The 27,293-nt window shown below is 41.7% G+C and overlaps 1 protein-coding gene across 2 annotated transcripts; it reads left to right on the top strand.

The window, feature by feature from the left end:
• Positions 1-26,307, top strand: LOC136679619 (protein FAM227A-like). Of its 2 annotated transcripts, none has more exons than XM_066658253.1 (17): positions 1-329; positions 16,287-16,493; positions 16,936-17,018; positions 17,134-17,161; positions 17,505-17,563; positions 17,763-17,903; positions 18,720-18,818; positions 19,168-19,272; positions 20,388-20,514; positions 21,048-21,152; positions 21,534-21,637; positions 22,296-22,380; positions 22,680-22,765; positions 23,455-23,612; positions 23,900-24,049; positions 25,902-25,974; positions 26,171-26,307. In XM_066658253.1, exons 2-17 carry the CDS (start codon positions 16,373-16,375, stop codon positions 26,240-26,242), a joined length of 1,596 nt encoding a protein of 531 aa, XP_066514350.1. In that variant the 5' UTR covers positions 1-329; positions 16,287-16,372; the 3' UTR covers positions 26,243-26,307. The 2 variants fall into 2 exon arrangements, with proteins under 2 accessions (XP_066514350.1, XP_066514351.1); XM_066658254.1 differs by lacking the exon at positions 1-329 and adding an exon at positions 15,546-15,581.
• Positions 26,308-27,293: the final 986 nt, after the last annotated feature.

Genomic DNA, 27,293 nt, shown 5'->3' with positions numbered 1-27,293 from the left:
CACTGGAGGCTCTCCTTATGACTAACTCTGTATTACAGAAATCATCCTGGATTCACAGCACACGACAGGTCTCACAGTCTGTTAACAAACTGCAAAGGATTGTAACTCACACTGTTTCGTCCTGGAAACATGTACAATATCTAATTTACTCTGCGTATTCATAGTGCTGCTGGATTTTTTAAACCCCTCAGTGTCACTGCTGAACTGAGAATAGTCCACCGACCAAAACTATCCTGCCAACAACGTTCTGTGTTCATTGACGAAGGACTAGAGGACGACCGCCACACAGATGAGTCTCTGACTTGACATCTACAAGGTGGACCAACGAGGTAGGAGTGTCTCAGTGAGTGGACACAGCACTACTGTGTCTGATCTACTCGTACCAGCACAACGCACACACACAAAAGTGTACTCTGTGGTGGTCCTGTGGGGTTCCTGACAATTGAAGAACAGGGTGAAAATAGGCAAAGACAGTATGCAGAGCAACAGATGGACTACAATCTGTAATTGTAGAACTACAAAGTGCACTTAATTGGTCAGTGGAGTTGATAAAATGGATACTGAGTGCAGTGCCGATCTGTTTATTTGCTAATATATTTATTTTCTTGTTTGGTTTTATCCATCCATCCATCCATCCATCCATTATCTGTAACCCTTATCCAGTTCAGGGTCGCGGTGGGTCCAGAGCCTACCTGGAATCATTGGACACAAGGTGGGAACACACCCTGGAGGGGGTGCCAGTCCTTCACAGGGCAACACAGACACACATTCACACCTACGGTTACTTTAGAGTCACCAATCAACCTACCAACGTGTGTTTTTGGACTGTGGGAGGAAACCGGAGCACCCGGAGGAAACCCATACAGACACAAGGAGAACACACCACACTCCTCACAGACAGTCACCCAGAGGAAACCCACGCAGACACAGGGAGAACACACCACACTCCTCACAGACAGTCACCCGGAGGAAACCCACGCAGACACAGGGAGAACACACCACACTCCTCACAGACAGTCACCCGGAGCAGGAATCGAACCCACAACCTCCAGGTCCCTGGAGCTGTGTGACAGCGACACTAGCTGCTGCTCCACTGTGCCGCACTCGTTTGGTTTCATATATTAGTTTATTTTGGTTTGTTTGGAAGGTTGGATTTTGAGAGGCGTCCACCACAGTTGTTATCCCAAACACAAATTATATCCCAGCATTACTGCATGACCACGCATAGTGTACATTAAACAGAACAAAAGCAGTGGGTGAATAAAAGAAAGGACATTAACACAAAACAGTGGGAGGTGTATGCAGCAAATGAAAAGTGGACATGTGTGCTCGGAAAGGGAGTGTGAAAGTAAAATGTCTTACTCAATAATACACCCATGTATAGGCATGTGAACACACACACACACAAACACTAGCCCTTGGGGACAGGAGCTCCACTATTATGTAGTGCTACATCATGTATTCATTTGTCTTCTGGGACCCCTGTGGATCCATAGCTGCCCCTGTTCAGACCTGAATAAAAATACAATCCTTCAAACACTCAATATCTACTACACATCAACATATTACAGGCTACACTCAAATGTACCCAGACACACCTTCTAATAGGTCAAGTCAGCTACTTTATTGTCAACTGCCCACAAACGGCTTGTATAATCTCCATAAACAAGGACTGTCTATAGAAAAGGACACTCTGCAGCAGTCACATGAGTCTAAGGTCACGATTCCCAATGTAAAGTGTTGTCTGGGGGGTTATTAAGCCTCCTGTAATGGACTGTGGAGTAGTGGGACCCTGCAGCAAGTCAAGACACAAGTCTAAGATTGAGTTCCCTAATGCTTCACCTAGAGGGGCTTCATAGCAGCATAGACGGTACGTGAGGCCTACAGTTTGCACAGCAAAACAAACACACACTCCTGTTTGTGCTCATTCAGAAGCTGTCAGAACTGCCTTTTAAGGGGGAATTATATGTTTGTGTAAGAAACCAACCATAGCTTGTACGTGGCTGAAACTGAACTTGTCTGTTAGGTTTTATTCCCTTCTTGAATTAGCATAGAAATGTAACTTTCACATTTCTTTTCATGGAGGTGGAGGTCTCTCCACCTTCCATATATCTCTAGATGCCTTTTCTCAGCTGTGTTTGAGCGTACTTAAGCCAGGCCGGACTGAGAAACTTAGGCTGTGTACCGTTTATGACTACTACTCTTGGGTATGACAACAAGAACTACATCCTTACAGTAGTCTCCCAACATTGAAAAGCCTTCCCATATGAGCAGAGAGCAAGGCAGGAACCCAGTGTGGCTTCCACACCGACAATCCAACTACCGATGTGTTGTTTGGTATGTGCAAAGATACAGGAACAGCTGGAAGAAACCTACACAGATACAGGGAGAACACACTAAATTCCTTACAGACAGAGACCCAAGTGGGGGTTTAACCAACAACGCTAGGACCCTGAAGCTATGTGACAGAGACACATGTACTGCCCTCATAATAATAAAAATAATAATGCACTTTAATAGTAAATCTAATAAATAATAATGTAATGTTCGTCAAAGATTCAAATACACCTCACACGTGTATTACACTAAACTCAACCCCGGAGCTCTGTATCCCAACACACAGCACACTGCTCTGTTTCTCAGTACAACAATAGGCTACACATTAGAAGCGAATCCTCAAATCTAGTGTTTATGGCAGGGCGCTTTGACTGCTAGCCCCTCTGGCAGCAGAGAGACTGAGAGACTGTGTGTGTACTTCAGTCCTCAGTGTGTTTCATGACGCCTACAGCTGACACACACTCAACGGAAAAGAGCCCTGGGCTAAAGCGCTACACATCATACAGCTGCCAAATGCCACTGAACATACAGATCAAAGAGATGCACAGACAACGGAGTGATTTAAAAACACAGCCACTGTTGAGATGTCTACATGACTCTTTGTCACCGCCAAAGGCCGACAATCAGAAAGAGGAGCTGAAGAGATTTGTTATAAAATACTATTCTTCTTGCATGTTTCAACAGATGCTCACCACCACACAATCCTCATATGTCCACACACAAAATTGCAAAGAAAACATTTCTAATGTGTTCACTGACAAAAAGTAATTGATGCAAGCCTTGATGATGCTTGTTCAGCTGTTCAACTCTCCTTCCAGCTGTCCATCATTGCTTGGTTCTGCCCTTCATGCATGCACCATAGGAGACAGATCTGGATGGTAGGCAGGCCGCTCAAGCACACACTCTGTTGCAGCACGTGCAGAATTAAGCCTGGCATTGTCTTGCTGAAAAAACCATGGACTTCCTAGGAAAAGAAGTCACCCTTAATGGCAGCATATTCCTCACTAAAATCCCAGTGTAAACTTCCACATCAGTGGCAGCTCTCACACCTATGCCATGAAAGATATTGGCTTTTGAACCTTTCTCTGGATTCCGGAATCTTCCACAGTATTATGTCTGGTAGGTGGTAACTACAGTCTTTGCTTTTTTGTTCTAAAAACATGTTCTTTTAGAAGTTCTTGACAATTTTCTCAAGATTGGCACAAAGTCTTGAGCTGTGATTTGTCGTGGATGCTCTTTTTATTGCTGTTATGTTCACATATTCGTACTGGAATGGGTCACAGTTGAAATGTAACCTACAAACTTAATCATTTTATTTTGCCTTCTCAAGTTTGGTGTAGGTCAATTTTATTTGGTCCATTTTATTCCCATCTCTGTGTAAAACTGGTAGGAAGAAAACTAAAACAGACAGACAAACAGACAGACAGACACCAGTGTTAGAAGTTGAAAACTGTTGCAGTGACCGTACCCTAATGTTACGGTGTCAGTCGAACCTGTTCAGGTGGAACGCTCTGAAAATGCCAAGTGGAAGAAATAAGCGTCAAACTCAGCAGCCACAGGTCACTGGCCTAAATGTTCATTTTGCTGTCTGAAAACAAGTTTTTTTTTCGGTCAGAACATAATTAAGCCATAACACATAAAAGCGTCATGTACTTTGCAAAATATCACATCTTGGCAAACAATCCCTGGGCTGGAAGATAATGTTGCTCTTTTGTTTTATGAAATAATGCTTGAATAAAACATAAAGACCAGCCAATGTAGGAGGAACAATCCTATAATCAACACAAAGCATGCATCTAAGAACTGAGAAATATTAGTCATCCAGATTTAAATTCACATATAACAATGCTATAATCACAATGGATAAGCACTGTCAGGGGAATGGAAGCTCGGAATCAGCTGCACATGAGCTTAAGGTTAATATGCGTAATGCTAAGTGTTTAAAGATTCCACCATTCTCTGGAGTGATGGCTTGTATCTAACTCACTCACTCATATACTTGTCTCAATCACTCACTCAATTACATACATTCACATTCATACTTACTTGCTCACTGTATGCCTCCGTGGCCAGACATATGTCATCTTGTATCCAGTCTAGAGGCGGCCCAAGAGGGTACAGCCTCCTCTCTTTTGCACAATATTGTCTTCCCACAATAAACCCGCATCATTTCACTCTAAAGTTGAAATCATTTTTGGAACAGAACTAATCATTCAAATAATTTCTGACCTCATTAATTTTTGTGTGGCTGAATGCAAGAAATACTCACAGCAGTGTTCCAGTATCAATCATAAAGCCCTCCTGTGAGGAGTACAGGATGATAAGGGTAGCAAAGGGGGACAAAGTACCTATTAATAACCTTGATTTTAGGAAAAACTTTGGAAAAACAGGTTTTCCAAACCTTCCAGTTCTGTAGAGTGGGGCTGGGGAGGTGTGAGTAAGCTGAAGTCATGGCTTCACAATTACAAGCCCCCTCCTGCTGATCTCCCTGCTGCTGTTGTCCCTGCGCCCCATAAGAGGTCAGGATGAGCTGTGTTTATTGAATAGCTATTAGCTGATTAATGAGTCATTATCCTGTGTCTTGTGTTTGTGAGCTCAGAGCTGAGCAGAGAGGCAGACAGGTCACAGCAGGAGGAAGACCACCTTTCCCCCCACGTTCATGAAAACGCCATTAACTCCATCTGCCTGAGTGAGCTGATTCCTCCTCTCCTCTTTCTGCTCGAGAGACTGAACAAGGCAGAAAAAACTTTCAGTTGAAGTGAAAGCCTTACACGTCTAAACTCTTCACGTCTAAAACATTTTTGATACACTTCGTATTTAGTAAATGTAGTTAGTTTAAAGGTGACATATGTTTCCTCCTTTAATACAGTTCCCTGGACTCTTAATGAAAAATCTGTAACATGCTTTATTTTTTTTTTCTGAAAATGAGCCACCACTAACTCCACCCTGAGTGCGCAGCAGGAGCAATGTACAATGTACAATAGCTTGTTTTCACCATTTCTTAGCTCTAGTTTTTCTTATTTTTGCTCATTTCTCTGCTGTTGTTTTGATGTTTTTACTCTGTTTTCTTACTTACTGCTGTCATTTTCAAAGCCTTTGATTGTTTCTTTTATTTCTCTGCTCTAATTTTGTTTTTCTTTTTTGCTCAGCTCTCTAATGTCTTCACTCTTGGGTCTGTTTAATGTTTAAATCTGCATTTTCACATTCACACAAAGTGAATCTGAGTGTTGGGTGTTAGAGGTTATAAATCCTGCCAACATTGGGCTTTTAATCCTTTTTTCTCTAGAATAATCCAGAATTGTGCACTATTCAAAACATTAATTATGAGCTGGCTTGACGTGCTGCAAAAATAATCATCTGATGTCAGTACCAGAGCTTGTGGCATCAAATTCTCACCAAAATGATCCTAAAAGAGTAAGAAAGATGCTATAGCAAAGAGGGACCGATTCCTCCAATTAACCCCCTTAATTTCACAAGAAATGATGGATAAGACGGTGTCTAAAACAGTTGGCCATGTATTGTACACACACACACACACACACTTTCGCTGACGCTTTTTCCCTTAAAGCTTTTTATTTTATTCCTTGTGGAGAGAGAAAAGAAGAGATGGATGAGCGCATTTGTCAGTGAGGTGATAGAGGCGTAATTAATAATGCATGCACTAAAATTAAGAGCATTAAACTTTTATAATTAAAGCCTTTAACCATTTTTCAGGATTAATTAAAGTTTCATTCACCAAAACGAGGCTGTGATGAGGCAGTGCATTGCTCCACAATGAGAAAATAACAGGCATAAATGCTAAGTGCCTCTGACTGAAGGTATTTCATGCATCAGGACAAGTGCTGGTGTATTTTGACACCTGACCATATACTTTGGACATCAGATACCAAAAGAATGTGTGTGTGTACTTGTTCAGTGGTATAAGGAGTGGACAGCCATATCTGTCTCAGTGGATTTCCTGGGTTATTAGATCAAACACACTCTTATCTAGTGTCGTAGTAATGAAACCTCACCCTCTCCTCCACTACTGGAAAAGTAATAGCAGCACAATAAACTGTTGGAGAAAAGGCAATTACTGACCTCCAGGTTGAGCTCGGCGGTTCAGAACACTCCTAGCACTGTTTGGTCATCTCCTATGTTCTTATTTTATCCATATTCTTTGACATATCCAAGCCCCATAGAAAAATGTGTTCCATAGTAACTGTTGCTAGGTTAGACAAATTAGTAGACTACACTGAGAACGATTCTGCAGAACAGAAAACCTCTTACACTGTTTTGTGGATTCCTTTTTTCCCCTAAACCTCATATTCTTTGATATATCCAAACTCCACACCTACAAGCCATCCATAGCAACTGCAGCGAGGTTAGACAAATGTCTGTTGCCTAAAAATCAGTTTAAGATCCAGAGTACAGGACATTTGTAGCACTATTTTATGATCTAATCTTTCCTGTTTTTACACCATATTCTTTGACACATCAAGCTCAACCCTAAAATCAATTCCATAGCAACTGTTGCTAGGTTAGACAAACTTCACAACATCAAAAAATTTCTCAGAACCCAATGATTTACTGATCTCTGAAGGAAAAAAAATTGCCTTGTTCTGTGATCTCTTTTACAATGATTTCTTGTAATCATTATCTTGTCCATGCTCTGCCCAAAATACATTTCCATAGCAACTGTTGGCAGGTTAGACAAACTTACATTTCCTAAAAAGCAATTACTGACTTCCAGTTTGAGTTCTATAGTTCACAGCACTTTTAGCACTGTTTTCTTTTCCAGGTTCTTTGATATATACAACTCCATTAATATATACAACTTCTCTGATATATGCAAACGCATTCCATAGCAACTGTTGCCAGGTTAGACAAACTTCACTTCAGGAAATAAATACCTAAACTGACCTTCAGGTTTTACACAGCAGCACAAATCACTAGCCCTGTTTAATTATATCCTTACCATTGTTTTCTGTATTGTTTGACCTATCCATGCTCTGCCCATAAATGTGGTCATTCTTAGCAACTGTTGCTAGGTTAGACAAGCTTATGTTTCCTAAAAACACAATGCCTGGGTTTAGCTCTGCAGTCCATGAGATATATAGCACTGTTATTTGGACATGTTTTCACTTTGTTTCCATCTTCATTGACCTATCCATGTTCTGCCCAAAAAAGCATTGCATAGGAACAGTTGCCAGGTTAGACAAACATGAATATACATTCATACAGACTTCTGTATTGAGCTTTGTATTATATAAAACTATTAGCATTAGTGTTTTGCCTCCTGTGTTCCTATTTATTCTCCATACGACGTATATGAGCTCCACTCAAAAATACATTGCACAGCAGCTGTAAACAATAAAGTGTAAGCAAAACTTAGACAAGCTTAAAGTTAGAGTGTTCTAATGATAAAATAATTGTTTCTAATAAGTCTAATGGAAACATTTAGCAACGTATCATTTTAGAGTGGATATAAAGCATTGAACTATTGTGGAAGCTAATCAAAACTTGACAAATTGAAAACAGCAAACTCCATGTAAACATCACACTAACATTAACTTTATTTGTGGACCAAAAAGGGCTTCCTCCAGACTCTTCTAACAGTATGAACATTCACACACAGAAATTAATAACTGACTCTGCATTTGCGTAGCTTTATGAGCTCCAATTTCTCATTAGTTTTGTAAACTCCTCCAACCTCCCAAAAATAAGTGTGAGTGGAGGGTGTATAGGCCAGCAGACAGTTGCCCTGAATTTTGAACAAAAGTGATAACATCTTAACAGCAGATATCTGCTTTCCTAAAGGCAACATTGGCAATTCTGGAGAACTACTGTTATCACAGCAAAACAAACTCCCCCCTCCTGTTTGTTTTCCTGTTTGTGTTTTGTAATTGGAGCATCTTCCACCTCGAGTAAAGTTAATGTAACAGCAAACATAAGTCAGTGTAACCCCCCATGGAGCAGGAATAGGGCAATATCCACGTCTCTTGTCATGCTTTTCACCGTTCTGAGGTCTCTCCACAATCCAAACACATCCAGATGCCATTTGTCGGCCGTGGCTCAGCCAGCATTTTCACACTAGACATTTTTCTAGACCCAGGTCCACTTTTCTGTGTGGATTCAGTACGTTTGGTCAAGTGTAAAAGCTGTTGTCGGGCCTGGGTCCTGTGGAGTGAAATGATTTTGGTGGTGGACCATTCTTAGCACTGCAGTCACACTGTTGTGCTGGTATGAGTGGATCAGACACAGCAGTGCTGTTAGAGCATGACAAATAAGAGTACTGCTTAAACGTAGGGGAAATTAGAATAGCAAAGAAAGAGAACAGAGCAAAGTCACTAAAAACCAAAGGTTCTGCTCCTCACTCCTGGGCTCTGTGGCTGTGGCTCATTCTCATTTAAAAGAACAGGGGGTAAACACTGCTGTGTTATTGTGACCAAAGTAGGTCACAGATATTTTATAAAGATCCCAGAAAAGGGTAGACAATGTCCCCTTCAAGTGCAGCATGGGTTAGGCCCAAACAACCCTCAGACAGACTCCAAAATTTTAAACAAATATTATACAATACTGCTGTAACCTCATAGGCTAAAATGACCTGTTTCAACATAATCACATGTATAAATAAATGAATAAATGCATTAAATCACTGATGAGAATACAGAGCTCACTCAAGGCATTCACCAGTGCTCAAGTTTAGACAACGGTAATTCTGAGAGAGAGAGAGAGAGAGAGAGAGAAAGAGAGAGAGAGAGAGAGAGAGAGAGAGAGAATAAATGTCAAAAAGAAAAAGAAACATATACAAGACACGAGTGAGATAAAGAAAACGTAAGAACAAATGTAGAATGAGAGATAGAGAAAAAAGTGGGGAGTGAGAGAAGGGCACGGCGAGAGACCATTGGTCGTGCTGTTCCTGCCGATGCTCTCATTGACTCGGGGTGAGAGGAGGAACGGAGCGTTTAGACAAACAAATCATCTCTGTGCGAGACTGCTCTCGCTGCATAGAGCTGTTCCATTACCTGCCTGAGCTCAGAGAATAATGCCCAATTACAGCATCATTAAAGTGGAGAGAGGGACCTGTGAGGAACCGGGAACAGAAGTGAGAGAGGCAGAGGAGAGTGATGGAGAGGAGAGAGAGAGAGAGAAAGCAGATGCTTCATTTAAGTGTTCTGCCGGTGAGTGGGTTGCAAATACAGGCCTTTAGAAAGGTAATTGGCCTTTTGGTTTGGGCAAAGCATGGGCCAAGAAAAACCACGCGGCTAAACGTTTGGCCTCATGCGACGAGCTATAATGGATTTTCTATTAGCTGAGGCATTAGGTTACCCGTGTTCCATGTGGTTACCCTGGTAACGTGCCCCTGCTTTCTACGCACAAACATCTCGGGTCGTGATACTCCAGGAGTATCACCAGAACTGCAAATAAATAAAGATACAAAGTGGAAATGGGCACCTGTTGGGCAAGGCTGGGACTTTTGTTGGACTGTTGTTGGACTTACAGCCTATAGCCATTCACGCTAAATAACCCTGAGCCGACCTCTGATCGCTTGGAAGTGTGCCCTAGAAACCCTGCTTCTGCCCCAGAGTCCCGTGCGAAAAAGGCAACTCCGTGAAAACCCCCATGGGAGAAGAAGCCTGAACTCTTGACTTATAGCTTAACTGGATGAGAGTGAGCAAGAAAGAAGAGTGGAAGGAGGAGAGTGAGGAAAAAAGAGACGAGGGAGGATTGTTAAAAAGAGACCCCAGGAGCAAATGCATTTTTAAAAAATGAATAAAATAAAAAATAATTATATTTAGAAAAATGGGTACTATTTTTGGCACTAGGAGAGAGTGTTGACTATGGCATGTCACGCTAAGGAGTCTTGAGCAAACCTCTGATCTCTTCTAGAGTTGCCCTGAGGTCTGAAGTCTTTTAGAATCACCAGAGGCCCATATTAAAAAAAAAACTCAAGACCATGAAATAAAAAAAGAAACCTGTGGGAGAAGAGTCCTGAACTCTGACTTAGATCAATTCAAACTTGTTCTACACTTGGTTAGCTTCCAGTTCCACTTCTCACATGCCTTCTTTCTGCACTGCCCTTCAACTCCTCCACAGCTCTCTACCTGTTATCTCCTACTGGTCTCGTAGAGAAGTGAGAGAGCTGCTTCTTCAGTAGAACTGATGATTAAATAAACAGAAACAGTAATATTCAAGTCCGTAAGGAAAATAACTTCGTATACATATGAAAAAAAATCACATTCTTACAACCAAAATGAAAACAGGGACACAGTGTCACTGATGCAAACCACAGTAGCACTCCTCCTTGAGCCATCCCTAACTATGAGTGAGTGTGTGAGACATATTTTACCCTGTTTCCAGAAGTAAACACAGTTCTGGGGTCCAAATACCACAAGGATCAAACACCACATCAGCTTTCTCCCCCCTCTTTAAACAGCCCTGGTTTCAGCACCTGTTCCTTCAAATGAGAATGAGCCACCTCTCAGCTCAGTGCGAGAGGTCAGGATTAAGGACTGAAGAGCAGAAACTCTGGATTTTAGTCAGTTTCCCTCAGGTCCAGCGCTGTGATTGGAGAGAATCAGACGAGGAGGCGGAACCTTTCTAAAGTCTGCACTCTGTGTAAGACGCAACACAAAATCAAAAACACTTTCTGACTTAGGCGGCACACAAAGAGAAAAATTGGTGATTTTTGTTTCATAATTTGTGTGTTGGTAGGCTGCTGGTCACCAAATACATTTACTGAAAATGTGATTTTGTTCACAATTTGTAATATTTAATATACCCTACATTTAGCCACTGTTGTTGAAAGAGATAACCATTGTAAAAATATAATTCTGAAAAATGTAAAAGCATAGGATGTTTCCTGTGATACATCAGCAAACATCAAAACCGCAAAATCTGACCCAAAATTCCATCCATCCATCCATTATCTGTAACCGCTTATCCAATTTAGGGTCGCGGGGGGTCCAGAGTCTACCTGGAATCATCGGGCGCAAGGCGGGAACACACCCTGGAGGGGGCGCCAGTCCTTCACAGGGCAACACAGACACACACACATTCACTCACACACTCACACCTACGGACACTTTCGAGTCGCCAATCCACCTGCAACGTGTGTTTTTTGGACTGTGGGAGGAAACCGGAGCACCCGGAGGAAACCCACGCGGACACGGGGAGAACACACCAACTCCTCACAGACAGTCACCCGGAGCGGGAATTGAACCCACAACCTCCAGGCCCCTGGAGCTGTGTGACTGCGACACTACCTGCTGCGCCACCGTGCCGCCCCTGACCCAAAATTAAGAAAATTAAAAAAAATAGAAAAATAATTTTGAATAAATAAAGCTATTATTACCCTAAGTGCTGCTTATAATGAATGGAAATTGCATGGTGCCATGACCCAAAACATACCTTCAGTTTTAATTAATCTTTTAAAACCATAACAATTTACTATCCACCGATTAGCTAGATATAGGCTTTCATTCTGTGCTAGCGACATTAGTGTTTCTGATATTAGCATTCCACTTTAACATGCTAACATCAGTCATTAGAATTAAAGAGATAGACATGTAGCAATGAAATCTTTGGAATTATCATTGCCATATGTTGTATGCATACTAGCAAGTGCAAATTCAGGCCTTTATGACCTGGCATTGTGTGTAGGACACTAGATGAATTAAACTGGTGCTGATTTATGTGGCCACCCGGCATGTTTAAAATAAACCCTCCAAAACACAATACATGCTAGTTATTGTGGTTTGCACCTTTAGAGTATTAGCAGCTTTAGAGTAACCAAACACTAGTCAACAGAACTCAGAAAACAGGAACCTTGAAACCCTACATGGCACAAATAAAAGCTTTTTTCCATTATTATGCTAACGGATGCTAAACTTGATGATAATTCCTGCTAGCTCTTTGATCTGGCCAATTCTATGTACATCATAATGGTGGACACTCAAAGCTGGTCCCTGTAATAACAAGCCTACACCTCATCCAGAAAGAAACATTAGCCTGACAGTAGCAAAGCTGGACCCGGACCAAACAAGAAAATATTATCATCAAGTAGTGACACATAAACAGAGTGTACAGCCAAGCAGATAAGTACCAGAGTGACCTTCTGATGAAAGAGATCTTTACCGATGACTTAACACAGAAGTACTACACACACACACACACACACACACAAACACACACAAAGGGCTAGGTTAGCTTCATATCAGTAAACACACCCATTTGCAATAACATAATCTGTATGTTAATCGATGCCTGGAGACAGAAACTCAACAGTAAAATGTCAGTGCCTAACGCTGTACCAGCGAAACCTTTTAGGCCTTCTTATGTGCTTTGGGATTAGAACAGCTCTGGCGGCCATTTTGAGTGATGCCTGGAGAATGTATATCATCCATTCATGAATAAATTTTTGACTATCTTCTACACCACGTTTGAAATATTAAAAAATGAAAGGTCTTGAATTCATTCTCTGGCAGGATTTGATCCAAGGTGAAAAAAATGTCATTATAATCAAGCTAGAGGAGTTCTTTTGTCTGAAGCTAAACCCTGAAACTGTGCTAATCACTGCCAGCTGAAATATGTTTGGGCTTATTCCAGAACACAGAGGTCCAGTGGTTCTGACTGGAAAAGCTTTTGGACCAAAAAATGTGGCCAAAATATTGTCAAAATATCCAATTAAGCATGAATACCTTAGACACCTCTAAAATAATAAATTCAGGTGAGTTAAAGACATACGCTACTGACATTTTCTCTTCCAGTCATTCTAAAATTGAGGATATTAATAATATGTTTTTAAACAAGGGCAGCACGATGGCGCAGCAGGTAGTGTCGCAGTAACACAGCTCCAGGGACCTGGAAGTTGTGGGTTCAATTCCCGCTCGGGGTGACTGTCTGTGAGGAGTGTGGTGTGTTCTCCCTGTGTCTGCGTGGGTTTCCTCCGGGTGACTGTCTGTGAGGAGTGTGGTGTGTTCTCTCTGTGTCTGCGTGGGTTTCCTCCGGGTGACTGTCTGTGAGGAGTGTGGTGTGTTTTCTCTGTGTCTGCGTGGGTTTCCTCCGGGTGACTGTCTGTGAGGAGTGTGATGTGTTCTCTGTGTCTGCGTGGGTTTCCTCCGGGTGCTCCGGTTTCCTCCCACAGTCCAAAAACACGCATTGGTAGGTGGATTGGCGACTCAAAAGTGTCCGTAGGTGTGAATGTGTGTCTGTGTTGCCCTGTGAAGGACTGGCGCCCCCTCCAGGGTGTATTCCCACCTTGCGCCCAATGATTCCAGGTAGGCTCTGGACCCCCCGCGACCCTGAACTGGGTAAGCGGTTACAGATAATGAATGAATGAATGTTTTTAAACATTTTGATTCATATTCCTCTGTGGTGCCTGTAGATACATATTACATTGGCTGTATTTTGATTCAAATAATTTTTAAATCAACATTTTTTTAGTTAAAATAACAGTCTTATTTTGTAAGGGTGACTATTTAAAACCAAGAAATGGCTAACATTCCTGATTCACTCGATTAAGAGATTATTTAGGCTTCAATTATGAAGTTAATACCATCAGCCCTCCATTTCCATCCATCTTTGGGATTGAATTGATGTGAATATCTACAATGAAGCTAGAATTTATAACACACTTTAAAATACAGTTCCTCAGGCAGTGGTTCTATTTCAAACCTTGATTTTTTGTTCAACCCTCACTTCAGTTCACTGTCGGTTAGAAACTTGGTACATTCTCCCTGTGTCTGCATGGGTTTTCTCCCAGAGTCCAGAAACTCGCCCTCAACAGGATAAAGTGGTTACAGGAAATGAATGAATGATTAGATTCAACTTGTCTCATGTGTGTTGTAGCTTAACACGTCAAACAACATAAGGCCATTAAACAAAGACAGTTCCCTTTGTTTTCCTTTACTTTATACAGTATGTTGGGTCAAGTACAGGAACAAAAGAAGACATTGGTGGGAAAGTTCTTAAAGGTTCTTTAGGTTCAGATTTTCCATTCATAGGAATAGTGACTCTTTTTTGGACATGTGGGGAGTAAACAGCATTGGAAAAATTGGACCGTTCCAATCTGGTTCGCCCAGATTTGTTTTCATAAATGTGTGTGTTGATAGAGTATGTGTGTGGGAGGAGAATTTCTCTTGCTGTCCCTGTACTACCCTCATCATTCAGGTACAGTGTGACTCCTCATCAAATTGCAGCAGGACCCTATTACTTGCCAATTTCCTAGTCAATGATTTTTCATTTGCCCCACATTTCCAAGATTCGGAGCTTGTTGGAGGCCTGATGGATGGCCTAGTGGAAATGTGTGTGTGTGTGTGTGTGTGTCAAGGGGGCTGGGGAGAAGACAGCAATGTGTATGTGTGTATAAATCCGTGTGTGTCTCGGTGTGTTGAGGAGGTTATAAGCTCTTGCCCTCCTCCACCCAAACGGCTGTTACACACACTGATCCGCGACCTGTGGCTCGTAGTCGCTTGCATATGCTCAGCTAGGGGAGTGTTTACACACAGCTCCAGGCGTCTGGAAGGCAAACAAGAGCATTAGAGAATGCAAATTGAATATGTACGGGGGGAAAAATGGAGCCTGGGGCACTGGGGTGCACAGCAAAACTATTACACGAGTCACTTATGCCTGCTGCATTCAAAAAAAAAAAGACAAAACACAACAACACTGACACACAGGCTAAACACTGCGGCCTAAAGGCAGGGCTGTGTATTTCACAATTTCACCTTTAATAATCCAGAAGATTTGGCTTAAATGAGACAAAAACACCTTCCTATGGCTGTGTCAGTGGATTGTTTATTTATTTATTTATTTATTTATTATTTTTGTCTTGGTCACCTTTGTAATTCTAAATAATATTAAAAAAAAAAAAGTGTATTAATATGAGGTTGGGTTCCCCTTAGCTGCACTAACATGTACTTCACTGGGAAGGCTTCACACTACTTTGCTGTGAGGATTTGAAGGCATTCAGCCATGTAAACCTAAGGTACCGATGTTAGATAATTTATAATTATGAATCATAAATACCACATTAACATTAACTCATTGAGAAGTAATTATATGTTGATCACCACAGAGAAATACATAACTGAATCCCTCTAATTAAATAAATATATATAAATATGTTAATATTATAAAATGAAACTCTTCTTTTGAAGTGTTCCTGGAGACGCGCGTCACACGGTTACCACAGCAACCAGAATCGCGTTCTATCAACGAATTCACAACGTGGACGCGCGCGAGTCGGGGACGCGCCTGTGGTAAGATCTAAAGTGTAAACACTGCACTTACTCTTTCTGAAAGAACAGCGTGGGGCACAGTACCCAATGTGTCCAAAAGTCTGTGGACACCTCTTCAGCTGAGTGGTTTTCAGCTGTTGGTTTGAGAGGCGTGAAAGCTCAGGACTGTAGCCGTGGAGCTGTGTTCTCTGGACCTCTGGGATGAGCTGGAGTGGGTTTTGTGGTTCAGAATGATCTAACACCAGTACCTCGCCTCGGAATGTAGTCAAATCCTCACAGCAATGTTCTATGGGAAGCCAGTAGTGTGATGATGTTTTGAGTTTCAGAAGTGAGGATTCCTTAAGGGAGGTGTATTATTTGGAGTGGGGCTGGGGAAGGGTGGGGGGGTCTTGTTAAAGATACTCTTTTGGCCCTTAAAAAAATAAAAAATATTTGTCAGGACCCAAACAAACAGGAGAAAAATAAAATAAACAAATATGGTGTTGCGTAACGTTCCAACGCCTGCCCAAAAGCCTTCCAAAGGTGGGCACACTTCCTGTTAATACAACATAATTTCAAAATAAAAGTAATGGATGAGCAAGTGTCCACACATTTTGGTAATTGTTTCTACACTCGTCCTGCTCCACTGACCACACAGGCCGTATTTGTAGTTCTACGTTTACACTGGTCACTGTTGCCCTGCCTACATTGTTAACCCCCTTTAACCCTCTTCACCTTGTTCTTCAGTGGTCAAGGCCCTCACAGAGTAGCGTCTAAAGGATTAAGCGCATGCTGCTTTTGTTCTGTTTCGGTTGGAGTCGCTCCTGGCCGTGATGGCGGAGGTGAACCGGCTATGTGTACGTATCCTGGTGCATGAGGTGGATGTGAAAGAGAACCCAGAAAGTGAACACAGGAGACGGGAGAGCCTCCGGGAGTCAGTACAAGCACCTGTCAGTATCCTTACACAGGAGTGGGAGCTGAAATAGGGAGTGTGTGTGGACATGAGTCTCTAACCCAGTTGTTCTGAAGTTATTAAGGATTCTAGAAAAGTCCACATGTTTACTCTACACCAGAGTAGAACCTTAGAATGGGCAGATGAGCCACTCTTTCCTTTCTATATTTTAAAGTAACAAAAGGTAGTATTTTTATCTTAAAACTTCAGCTTCAAAATTGCTATGACGTTTCACTGAGCAGTAACAGGGAGAACAGTGCCTCTGTCTTTGCTAATCCGGCCTCAGCATTGCTGTAACTGCACTATGTATCTTTTAGAGTAGGGTAGGAAAATCGTAAGGTGTCTTTCCACATATATATTATGTTTTGAGTGTTTGTGTGTGTGTGTTTGTGTGTGAGAGTGGACTCCTTTAGTGGCTAGTTTCCTCAACACAGTGTGTGTTAGCATGTTTAGTGGGCACCATGGAGACCCTGTGTGAGGCAATTTCCCATCTACCCCTGCTGCAGAGGCCTTTCCAGCTCACGCAAGTAAGCTAACACACACTCAAGACAATACTGCTTTAATCTCTAATCTTTCAGTGTTTACTCGGTCAAGTCACTGTTTATTTTACAGATGATTTCTGTGTGTGTTTGTGTGTTTCAGATCAATGCTGAGTCCACAGCTGATGATGGTGTGTATGAGGTGTGGTATTTGACATAGCACTGTAGCTCTGGCACTGGCAGAAGAGCTTGACAATGTTTTCGACTCGCTGATAATGTCCAGTGTTTTGAAAAATGGCATAAAGTGTGACAGTGTCGAATCTGTCAGGTGGGGGCAGTGGTTACGAGGGCCGCTTGTTCATTGGGTAAATTAAGGGCTAGCTGTCTACACAAGTGGCACATGGCATTGTACAAATTAACTGTAGGTGTTAAACTAAACAGAAGCAAACGTCAGGCACCGATATGACATTACGAGCAGTGGGAACTGTCTGTCTTTTTTTTATGTGTGTATGTGTGTGTGTAATCTCACTTCAGATGTAAGAGAGAAGGTACCCAGGCCAACCTCCCAGAAGAATAACAAGAGCACTGAACAGGTCAGACCCAGTGTACAGGGGCCAGTGTCGTGGACAGGGATTAAGAGGAAATATGAACATGACTAGTTTTAATCCATGACCAGCAATTTGGCTCTGTGTGAAATTGCTAACTGCTACAACTTTACAGATGTGCTCTACCTCTCTGGGTGTGTGTATACTGTGTGTATTACGTGTGTTCTGCTCGTCTGGGTGTGTGTAGAGAGATGAGGAGTTGCAGAAGATGGCGGAGTTTTACCGGTGTCCTCTGTTAAAGGAGATTCCTGCTCCTCTGCCCAACAACACCTCTTATAACACTATTGTCACAAGAGTAGTGCAAGCACAGCGCCACCTAGTGCACAAGGTACAATCAGTCTTCTGTTCCACTGATACATCTCTTTAATTAGCTTCACTGGCCCTTTATTAAAACCATCCACGCAGTACTTAGCTTCACTGGCCGCTTTATTAGAAACTCTTACATGATACATCTCCTTGGCCGCTTTATTAGAAACATCTACATGATACATCTCCTTGGCTGCTTTATTAGAAACACCTAGACTGTACTTTATCTTGTGGCCTATAATGCAGCCAATACAGTCCTAACTCCCTCTTCATCATCACTGTCCTCAGAGTCTTCATTAGCCCCTTTCCTCCTCTTTATTTGGTCTGCAACATTTCAATCATAAATGTCAGTCCATAATTGCTTTCTCCATTAGGTCCACTGCACACTGCTCATTCTGAAACATGTTGCAGATCACAGAAAATAATCAAAACCACTGTGTTTACCAAAGTATACACACTACAGCCTACATTCCACATCAGTGCACACCATCTGGGTTTCTCTGAACACCACAGTACCCTCAGCATTATACTATTATTGTTTTAATGTGAACACCAGCCTAGCTCACCGAGACCGACGGTATATGACAAACCAAGAAAGGCCGTCTAAGATAAACAGACTAATACTTACTCTAATGCATTCAGACACGACAGCTTTAGTGAGGTCGGGGCCTGATGATGGAGGGTTTGTTCTAAATCACAACTCATCCCACTGCTCCATATGTAGCTGCTCCATATGTAGTTCCATTGTCGGGACTATAGGAGGTGTGTGTGAACAATTGTGAATGTGTGTACAACGATTTGGACATACAGTGTACATTGTGTTATTTGTGTGTTGAAGCCCCAACTGAAGGCCTCTTTCCAGAGCTTTCTCACATCCCCCACCATGGAGAACTTTGTCATTGATTCATTCTGGTGGCTCTTCCTCCAGAAGTTTCAGGTGAGTTTTCTTTGTTGAAAACAAAGCAGGTCAAGGTTCTTATTTATAAAAAAAAAAAAGTGGGAAACTTTATGCTTTTCAGATCCGAAATGATTGGATGGGCATCAGCAATATGGTAATAAATCTTCCCCAACCTCTGCTCGGCTGCCTGTCAGGAGCTGGCCTTGGGGGAGCCACTAGGGGACAGTTTTCCTGCTCTTTAGTTTGCTGCACAGTCACTCGAGGCAACTGTTTAGGCCTAAATTATCATCTTGACTGACAGTCAATCTCAATTTCTCTCCTTCTCTGGCTTACTGCTCTCTCTCTCTCTCTCTCTCTCTCTCTCTCTCTCTCTCTCCTTGTTTTTCAGCCCGACAGGAAAACTCAGGATCGTCTGTTTTGCCAGATTGCGGAGAATTACATCAGGATTCTGACCCAGAACCTCTGCACTCACAGTGGAACCAGATTCCTGCGGGTAGCCCCAGCTACTGCCTCACACTTTTAACTCTGCACTGTCTAAAGATATGAGCAACATTTCCTAAGGTGGAAATGCAGGTGTAATGTCCTACTCAGGGCAACGTAACCTACTTTAGACCAGTTCAAATAACTGGAGACAAATGTTCAGAATTCATTGCCAGATAAAAAACCATTTATATATATATACACACCTAAAACACACACATACACATATACAGAACGATCACTGGATTAGGAACACCTACCTTGTATGTACACTCATTACCCTCTAGTCCTGTTTCTCTCTGTACGACACCCAGAAAGATCACCGATTTCACACAGCACTGTTGCATCCCTCATCGCCAATTTCAGAGAAACCAGGACTGTGGATGACAAGCCATGCAGTGGTAATCCGAAGACCACTACCAGTGAAAAAACCTCAATAATGGTTTTGGCAGCCTTTCCAAAAGCCCACCACGCAGCATGCGACGTCTCGCAGCAGAATGTGTACGGATTCTTCATTCCAATATGTGCAGCCTAAACTCTCAGAGGATGACACTTATAGACGTGTCGAGTTCTGCACCTGGGCATTACACCAACATCAACAGGGTCCCGCATTCACTCGACTTTCTGTTCACTGACGAGGCCAATTTTTAATGGTCAGTGGTGAGGTTAACTGCCAGAACATGAGGTACTGGAGTAACCCTCACTGGACATCAGAATCACCTCAATCCTCTCTTCTCTTGTCAGTTCCATCTTAAGTTACCTGTACCAAACATTTCTGCGTTGATAACTTTTGAACCACAGGATATATTGTAAATCTGATTGCGGCAATCAATTTCTGAGACAATTCTGTTCTACTTTGATATGCTACATGATCAACTTCTTACTGAAAAAAAAAAACACACCCCTGATCCAATATGGCAGCTTTCAAGATGGCGGCCATGTTCTGAACATAGCCTAAAAGATAGGCCTCTCGCCCATTACCTACTGGAGTACCCAGATATGTCATATTCCCTTTTGTTTCTGAAATAAAAGGGTGTCCTGATATTCACACTGTAGATGTACATTAGGTAGACGCTGCCAAAACAAAGTGAATTAAAATGTTATTTTATTTGTTTGTTTTTTTCTCAGGATTTCTCCAGCACACTGAGCCAGATGCTGTACTGCTGTTTCTGCTGTTGTTTCCCCCAGTCCTGCAGCATCCGCACCCAGGCCTTCCTCACTGCTGTGTGCTCTACTGCCTACCAGTGGACAGGAGGTAGACTGCAGCATATTTTTTTAAAAACCTAAACTGGCTGCATTTAATATAGTGATAATTAAACAAATATATTAAACGGCTAATAATTCTTTAGTAACAAATTTTCAGTTGTGGGACACAATTATTTGGAAAAAGAAAGGACTTACACCAAATTATTTTGGAGTATTTTAGGCAGTGGGCATACTTAAATTTGAGAAATAAGCAAAACAACTTGTAACAAAAATGTCAACCTTCTCTTTCTCTTTTCTTTGCTGTGAATGTTGTCACAGTGACGAGGCAGGGACCACCTTGGCCACACATTACCGCTGTTTAGTTACTGACTGATGTTGCCCTTTTAAGAGTTCAGTATAAAGGGTTAAAGCAATAAACCAGGCTTAGATCTGTGAGCCATGTCGCAGGGAAATCGCTACAATGGATCGTCCTTGTGCAAACTATTGAGGTACTGACCACAAGTATGTGGATCCAAGACGCTATTAGGGAAATGTCTCTCTCTCTCTCTCTCTCTCTCTCTCTCTCTCTCTCTCTGTCAATAGGGATCTCTCCTGTTCCTGAAGTGCATAAATTGTGGGACTTTAAATCTCTGGAGCCAGACGAGTCTGGTGGCGTCTCGGAGAGAGAGAGAAAGCAGAAGGAGAGTGGTAGGTCATTACCTCTGGAAAAAAAAGAAGACTCTAATCCCTACAATGGGACTCAGAAAAGTCCCCCTCCTCCTGCTCTTTAATCCTTAATCTTTATTGAGCGTTCAAATCTCCTCGCCCACATTCATCCCATTTGCTTATTGTTGCTCTGAGATGTAATGTATACCATAGCCTTGCTGGGCCTCATTCAGCTTTAATGCCTGCTTCAGATAGATCAGAGTTTAAATTAGCCTCTTTAGAGAAGGAGAGTTTCAATCCGCTTAGAGCTTTTTCCAATTTATTCACATTTTTCTCCTGTTTTCACTTGCTTTGCTGGTAAACATAGATTTCACTTCGCCTGAGTGTGTATTTATGTGTATGTGTGTGTGTGTGTGTATACAGGTGCCTCTCTGACTCTGTTGGACAGCATGTTTTCCAGCACGTCTTTATCTAAGCCCTCCAGCACCAGTCACCACAGCCTCACAGCCATAGGCTCAGAGACATCAGTCAGTATTAATACAATAAAAATATTATAAGAGTATGTTATGCACTATATATGTACAGGGTGGGCCATTTATATGGATACAGCTTAATAAAATGGGAATGTTTGGTGATATTAACTTCCTGTTTGTGGCACATTAGTATATGGGAGGAGGGGGAAACTTTTCAAGATGGGTGGTGACTATGGCGACCATTTTGAAGTCGGCCATTTTGGATCCAACTTTTGTTTTTTCAAAAGAGGGTCATGTGACACATCAAACTTATTGGGAATTTCACAAGAAAAACAATGGTGTTCTTTATTTTAACGTAACTTTATTTGTTCATGAGTTATTTACAAGTTTCTGACCACTTATAAAATGTGTTCAAAGTGCTGCCCGTTGTGTTGGATTGTCAATGCAACCCTCTTCTCCCACTCTTCACACACTGATAGCAACACTGCAGGAGGAATGTTAGCACAGGCTTCCAGTATCCGTTGTTTATAAATGCAAGAGCATTAAAAAAACCGAAGCATCAACACTGAAATAGCTCCAAGGCTGTTATTATTCCACTCTTCCCAATTCGATTGTTGATAGATGTTGGTTGTATTTTTTGCTCCAGAAATGCATTAAATATGATTTGATGACATTTCATTTGCAGATTTCCTTCTCTGTGTTTGTGTTTCAGAAATGTGTTGATGTGGTGAATCAGGCCAGTGTCATCTGCTCCAGAGACTACACTGCTCTCACAAGCCACACTATCATTAGTCAGGGTGAGTGAGGACTTTAAAAAGCTCTCTCTCTCTCTTATTTATTGTCACTGTCCAAAGAAACACACATCTCCAAAATAATAACTTTATAGAAGGAAGCAACCTGTCAATGGAAGTCAGTGTACAAAGTTCCCATTCCAAACAAGTCTGGAGCATTTCTATTGGTCCGTTCATCATGAACTTTTCACACAGTGTGTAGAACATCTGCTGTGTTCAAATGATGAAGTAAACTAAAATTCCTTCTTATTCGACTGTGTATTACTTGACATTTGCATGTGTGTGTGTGTGTGTGTGTTATTCAGTGGACAAAGATGCTTCAGGACACATTACTGAGCGTCTAAACCTAAAATGTCCTCCTGACCCGGCCGTCTACACATCAGTAAGAGAGGTCAGTAGGGTTAGGGTTAGACTTCATAACTTTTAAAATAAATAAAAAACAGTGATATCACATTACAGTTTAAGACAAGAGCTGTTATAGTCATTTAATACACTCTAATTACTTTATATTAACTTTACTGTACATGATAATCTATATTATATCCTAATTATTCTATACTCTACTGTGTACACACTTTAAAATACTCAACTCTTTTAAATAACTAAAATACTCAAATAATTTACTCTAAGAAGCCTATATTAATCATCCTTTTCTCTATTAATTCTATATTCATTGTACTATGCTCTAAATACTCTATTTATTATATTCTAAATGTATTATTTTCACTCTATTCTCATCTTACTATACTTTATTTAATCTATACTCATCTCACTATGCTCCAGTTAATCTATATTCACTGTATTATGCTTCAATTACTCAATATTCTTCAGTGTACTATATTCAGTTTCATCCTAATAACTCTGTACTCTTTTCACTGTTCTCTATTTACACTGTTTTCACTTTACTATGCTCTAATTGCCATGTGATTTTTGGTGTACACTCATTGTGTACTCTATTATAAAGTCACTTTATACCTTTTCACTATACTCTGAACTCTCTGTACTCACTTTATTATGCTGTGATTACTCACTATAATCTGATTCAGTGTCAGGAAATGTTTCTCTCTGTTTCTTTGGAAGTCTCATGCAGTGTATGAGAGTGTGGAGCTGAAGCAGTGTGTGTTTAACGTGTGGGGGAATTCTCCTCTGGTTCAGCACTACGTGAACACACACAGACTGAAGCAGAACGTGGGTCATGACCTTCTGGTGAAGAGAACCCAGATCAACAAACTGCCTCCATATCCTTACACTGTACACTCTACGTACCCCTACGTCCTTACACACTCACCTCTGTACTCATCGGTGTAGTATCAGTGATAGCTGTACACGCTTGGAGGAGAACACTAACCGCCCATTTCCACTGGTAGCTAACAGACCCACTGTGGTTTTACTGTGGTTATACATAGTAATTACTGTATAATAACTGAACATTATGTATTTAAACAGCTGGAACTTTTGTGTTTTTGCAACATATTTGTTTACAACAATTTACCTTTTTGATCCTCCTTGACTGACTTGGCGTCACCGCAGACTCAGTGACGTATCATGATGTTTTGAGGCAGGCGCAGCAGCGTTCCTCCAGCCAGCAGAGGGCACTGTGTTCTCTCTGGAGGCAGCATACAAAGGAGCTTGCCAATCTGCGTCATAAGAAACTAGAACAAGTTCAGCTTCTGAGGTTAGAACCATGTCAGAGCTCAACACGCTTGGATGAGGACACTAACTATGTAGTCTGTTATGTTTGGTCCAATATAAAAATTAACCGCTTATCCAGTTCAGGGTTGCGATGGGTCCAGAGCCTACCTGGAATCATTGTGCGCAAGGCGGGAATACACCCTGGAGGGGGCGCCAGTCCTTCACAGGGCAACACACACTGACACACACCTACGGACACTTGAGTCACAAATCTACCTACCAACGTATGTTTTTGGAGCGTGTGAGGAAACGGGAGCACCCGAAGAAAACCCACGCGGACACAGAGAGAACACACCACACTCCTCACAGACAGTCAGCCGGAGGAAACCCACGCAGACACAGGGAGAACACACCAAACTCCTCACAGACAGTCACCCGGAGGAAACCCACACGGACACAGGGAGAACACACCATACTCCTCACAGACAGTCACCCGGAGGAAACCCACGCAGACACAGAGAGAACACACCACACTCCTCATAGACAGTCACCCAGAGGAAACCCACGCAGACACAGAGAGAACACACCACACTCCTCACAGACAGTCACCCGGAGGAAAAATTAAAACATGAACCTACTAAACAACCGTAAGACAAACTGTAAGATATACAAGCAATGACAGTAAGATGGTGGTACTAAAAAAGTTCAGTGACTTCACTGTGGCCGCCAGAAGTATGCCACTTTCCAGACGGCCAGTTCATCAAGTTTCTGCACTGCTAGAGCTGCGCGGTCAATTCTAAGTGCTTTTATCGTGAAAGGTAAAAGTCTTGGAGCAGCTGCAGCTCAGCCGTGAAGTGACAGACCATACGAACTTACAGAAAGGGACACTTGATTGCTGTAGTGTGAAGTGCTCAGCTGCAGCCCTCACTAAAGAGTTCCAGACTTCCTCAATTTGTCAGATGCTGCATGGATTGGGTTTCCATGGCAGAACAATGCTAAAATCTGCATGGATAATACCAAGCACTGGCTGGAATAATGGAATAACGGGCCTGTGTTTTATGGGTTAGGATCTGGCCCACTGTTCCACTGAAGAGAAGTGTTACTCCTACAGTGCACACACACCTTCTAGAGAATCCTGTGACTCCAACATCATTAAAACAACCTATGGACAACAGGAGTGGTCCTTTCTGTGTCTGTGTTATTGGAAAGTTATCACCGGTTCAATCCCTGACCTCACTAAAGTGCCGAGGGATGATGTCTACAGCCCTAAAGGAAGGCCATATTAATGCCTATGTTTCATACGAGTAATAACCAATTGTAGATGGTACCACTTTGAATATAGCTCTCTTTACACAGAGTTTATAAATGGTTTAAAAACTAGATGTTTATCAGTGGTAATAAATCATGTTATAAACACCTTAAAATCATTCGTAATCCAAATTGTGAACCCACAGTTAAACCTCCGATGCGGCTGGATGGATACTTACTTTACTTTGTCTTCTCCATCTGTCAGCTTCTACACACATTTGATAATAGGTTTAACCATTTAACCACCAACAGAATGTCTTTTTTGGACATTAACATGTGAAATGAGTGTTATCTGACACTTTTACTATTTAGAAAACAGCAGGTTACTATTTACGTGATCTAAATGATTATTAACGAATTACGGTTTACAACCTAAGTAATAACCAGTGTTAAACAGATGTTAATACCATTTATTAACGGTTTATAAGGGTAGTCTTATTCAACTCCCGCTGTCTGTGAGGACTCTGGGCATTTTTCACCATTCAAAGGGTTCGGAAAAAGATCAAAAGAACTGCTCAGAGTTGATGCCCAGTTTGTGGTTTGCATGGCTCCTGCATTCTCATTAACTCTCTGCTCATTTTACCCAGGAAACACAAGAAAATCCTCTCGCAGAAAAATGTGGTGCATAAACTCTGCCAGCTGCTGGTGCCGCCAGCCAAGGTCAGCCTTCTTTTCAGTTTGCATCTGTGTATATTTTATTTATTCACGTCAATAAGGGCCGAGGTTTATTACATAGTGGACTGCAGCGAGGCTTTCGCTCAAATGACCAGTCCCTAAAGAGATTTATATGTAAATGCTTAGGTACGAGAACTGTACGTTTTCTTTTACTGTCAACATCTGTGTGTGTGTGTCTCAGGGGGAAGAGGAGAACAAAACTCGCTCGGAACAGCTGCTTGCTTTTCATATGACGTTGAGTGCAACTGAATAAAGACTTTTGTCTTTTTCTTTTTCTCTCTCTCTGTCTCACACACACACACAATAAACTCAGCACTTGTTAATTATAAAGTGATTTTTTACAGTATTTTGACACGTTCTGTGTGGTTTACAGTGAAATGGTGGTCTATAGAGAAGCGTAGCGACCCTTGACGGTGTCGATGATGGGAAGCAAGGCTTGGGTCAGTTTTACAGCTGAATTCAATGTAGTGTTTTAAACCCTGTATTTTAAGTGAAATATGTAAATGAGTTTATTACACATCCAGCCACTTAATGTGTCAGACGTTTGGTTCCTTTCAGCAGCACTTTCAAACATTCAGCCTCGGTCAGTGTCTTTAACACGGCACATTTCACACCAAACAGCTCTAATTCCACGTGAACTCTTTAATTAAGGAGAGTGTTTACAAAAGTGGTGGACTTGCCCTGTCACCTGTTGGATTTATGAGGTGAATGAAGCACAGTTAAAAGTTCCCCTGGTTTTACACGTGCTGTTGCAGTAGTCTAAGAAAACACTAGATGGCAGTACAGGCTTTGGGTTGATCTGTTGGTTCTCAGTTTTTCTATGTACAGGAGAAACAGTGTTCCAGAGTTGTATATGAAGCTAAACGATAAGTCACATATATAGTATAATTTTATATAACAGAAATTCAGATCTTAAATATAATAAAATTTAACATCTGATTTCACCACCTCACACATTCAGAACATTCATTCATTCATTATCTGTAACCCTTATCCAGTACAGGGTAGCGGTGGGTCCAGAGCCTACCTGGAATCATTGGGCGCAAGGCGGGAATACACCCTGGAGGGGGCGCCAGTCCTTCACAGGGCGACACACACATTACATTAAAAACATGCAAAAATAAAGTATAACAAACTATGCCTAAATTATTTTAAGTTTATTAAAATCTATATAATTATAAATTATAAACTGATGAATATACTTCAAATAATCTGTAATGTGGCAGCTCACCCGGGGTGGATTAGAACAGGGCAAGCCACCAACAGAGCACTAGAGAAATAGGCCTCAAGTGCAGAGACACACA

This window comes from Hoplias malabaricus, chromosome Y (genome assembly GCF_029633855.1).
Source record: "Hoplias malabaricus isolate fHopMal1 chromosome Y, fHopMal1.hap1, whole genome shotgun sequence".
In the NCBI taxonomy this organism is placed as follows: domain Eukaryota; kingdom Metazoa; phylum Chordata; class Actinopteri; order Characiformes; family Erythrinidae; genus Hoplias; species Hoplias malabaricus.
Note: the sequence above shows the minus strand (reverse complement) of the source record. Positions and strands in the feature narration are given on the sequence as shown.

Excerpts from the sequence above, each read along its gene's own strand:
- LOC136679619 (XM_066658253.1), top strand. The coding sequence starts at position 16,373 with ATGGCGGAGGTGAACCGGCTATGTGTACGTATCCTGGTGCATGAGGTG. Across the intron at positions 16,494-16,935 it reads GTCAGTACAAGCACCTGTCA|CATGTTTAGTGGGCACCATG; the intron begins GTATCCTTACAC and ends AGTGTGTGTTAG. Across the intron at positions 17,564-17,762 it reads ATAACAAGAGCACTGAACAG|AGAGATGAGGAGTTGCAGAA; the intron begins GTCAGACCCAGT and ends GGGTGTGTGTAG.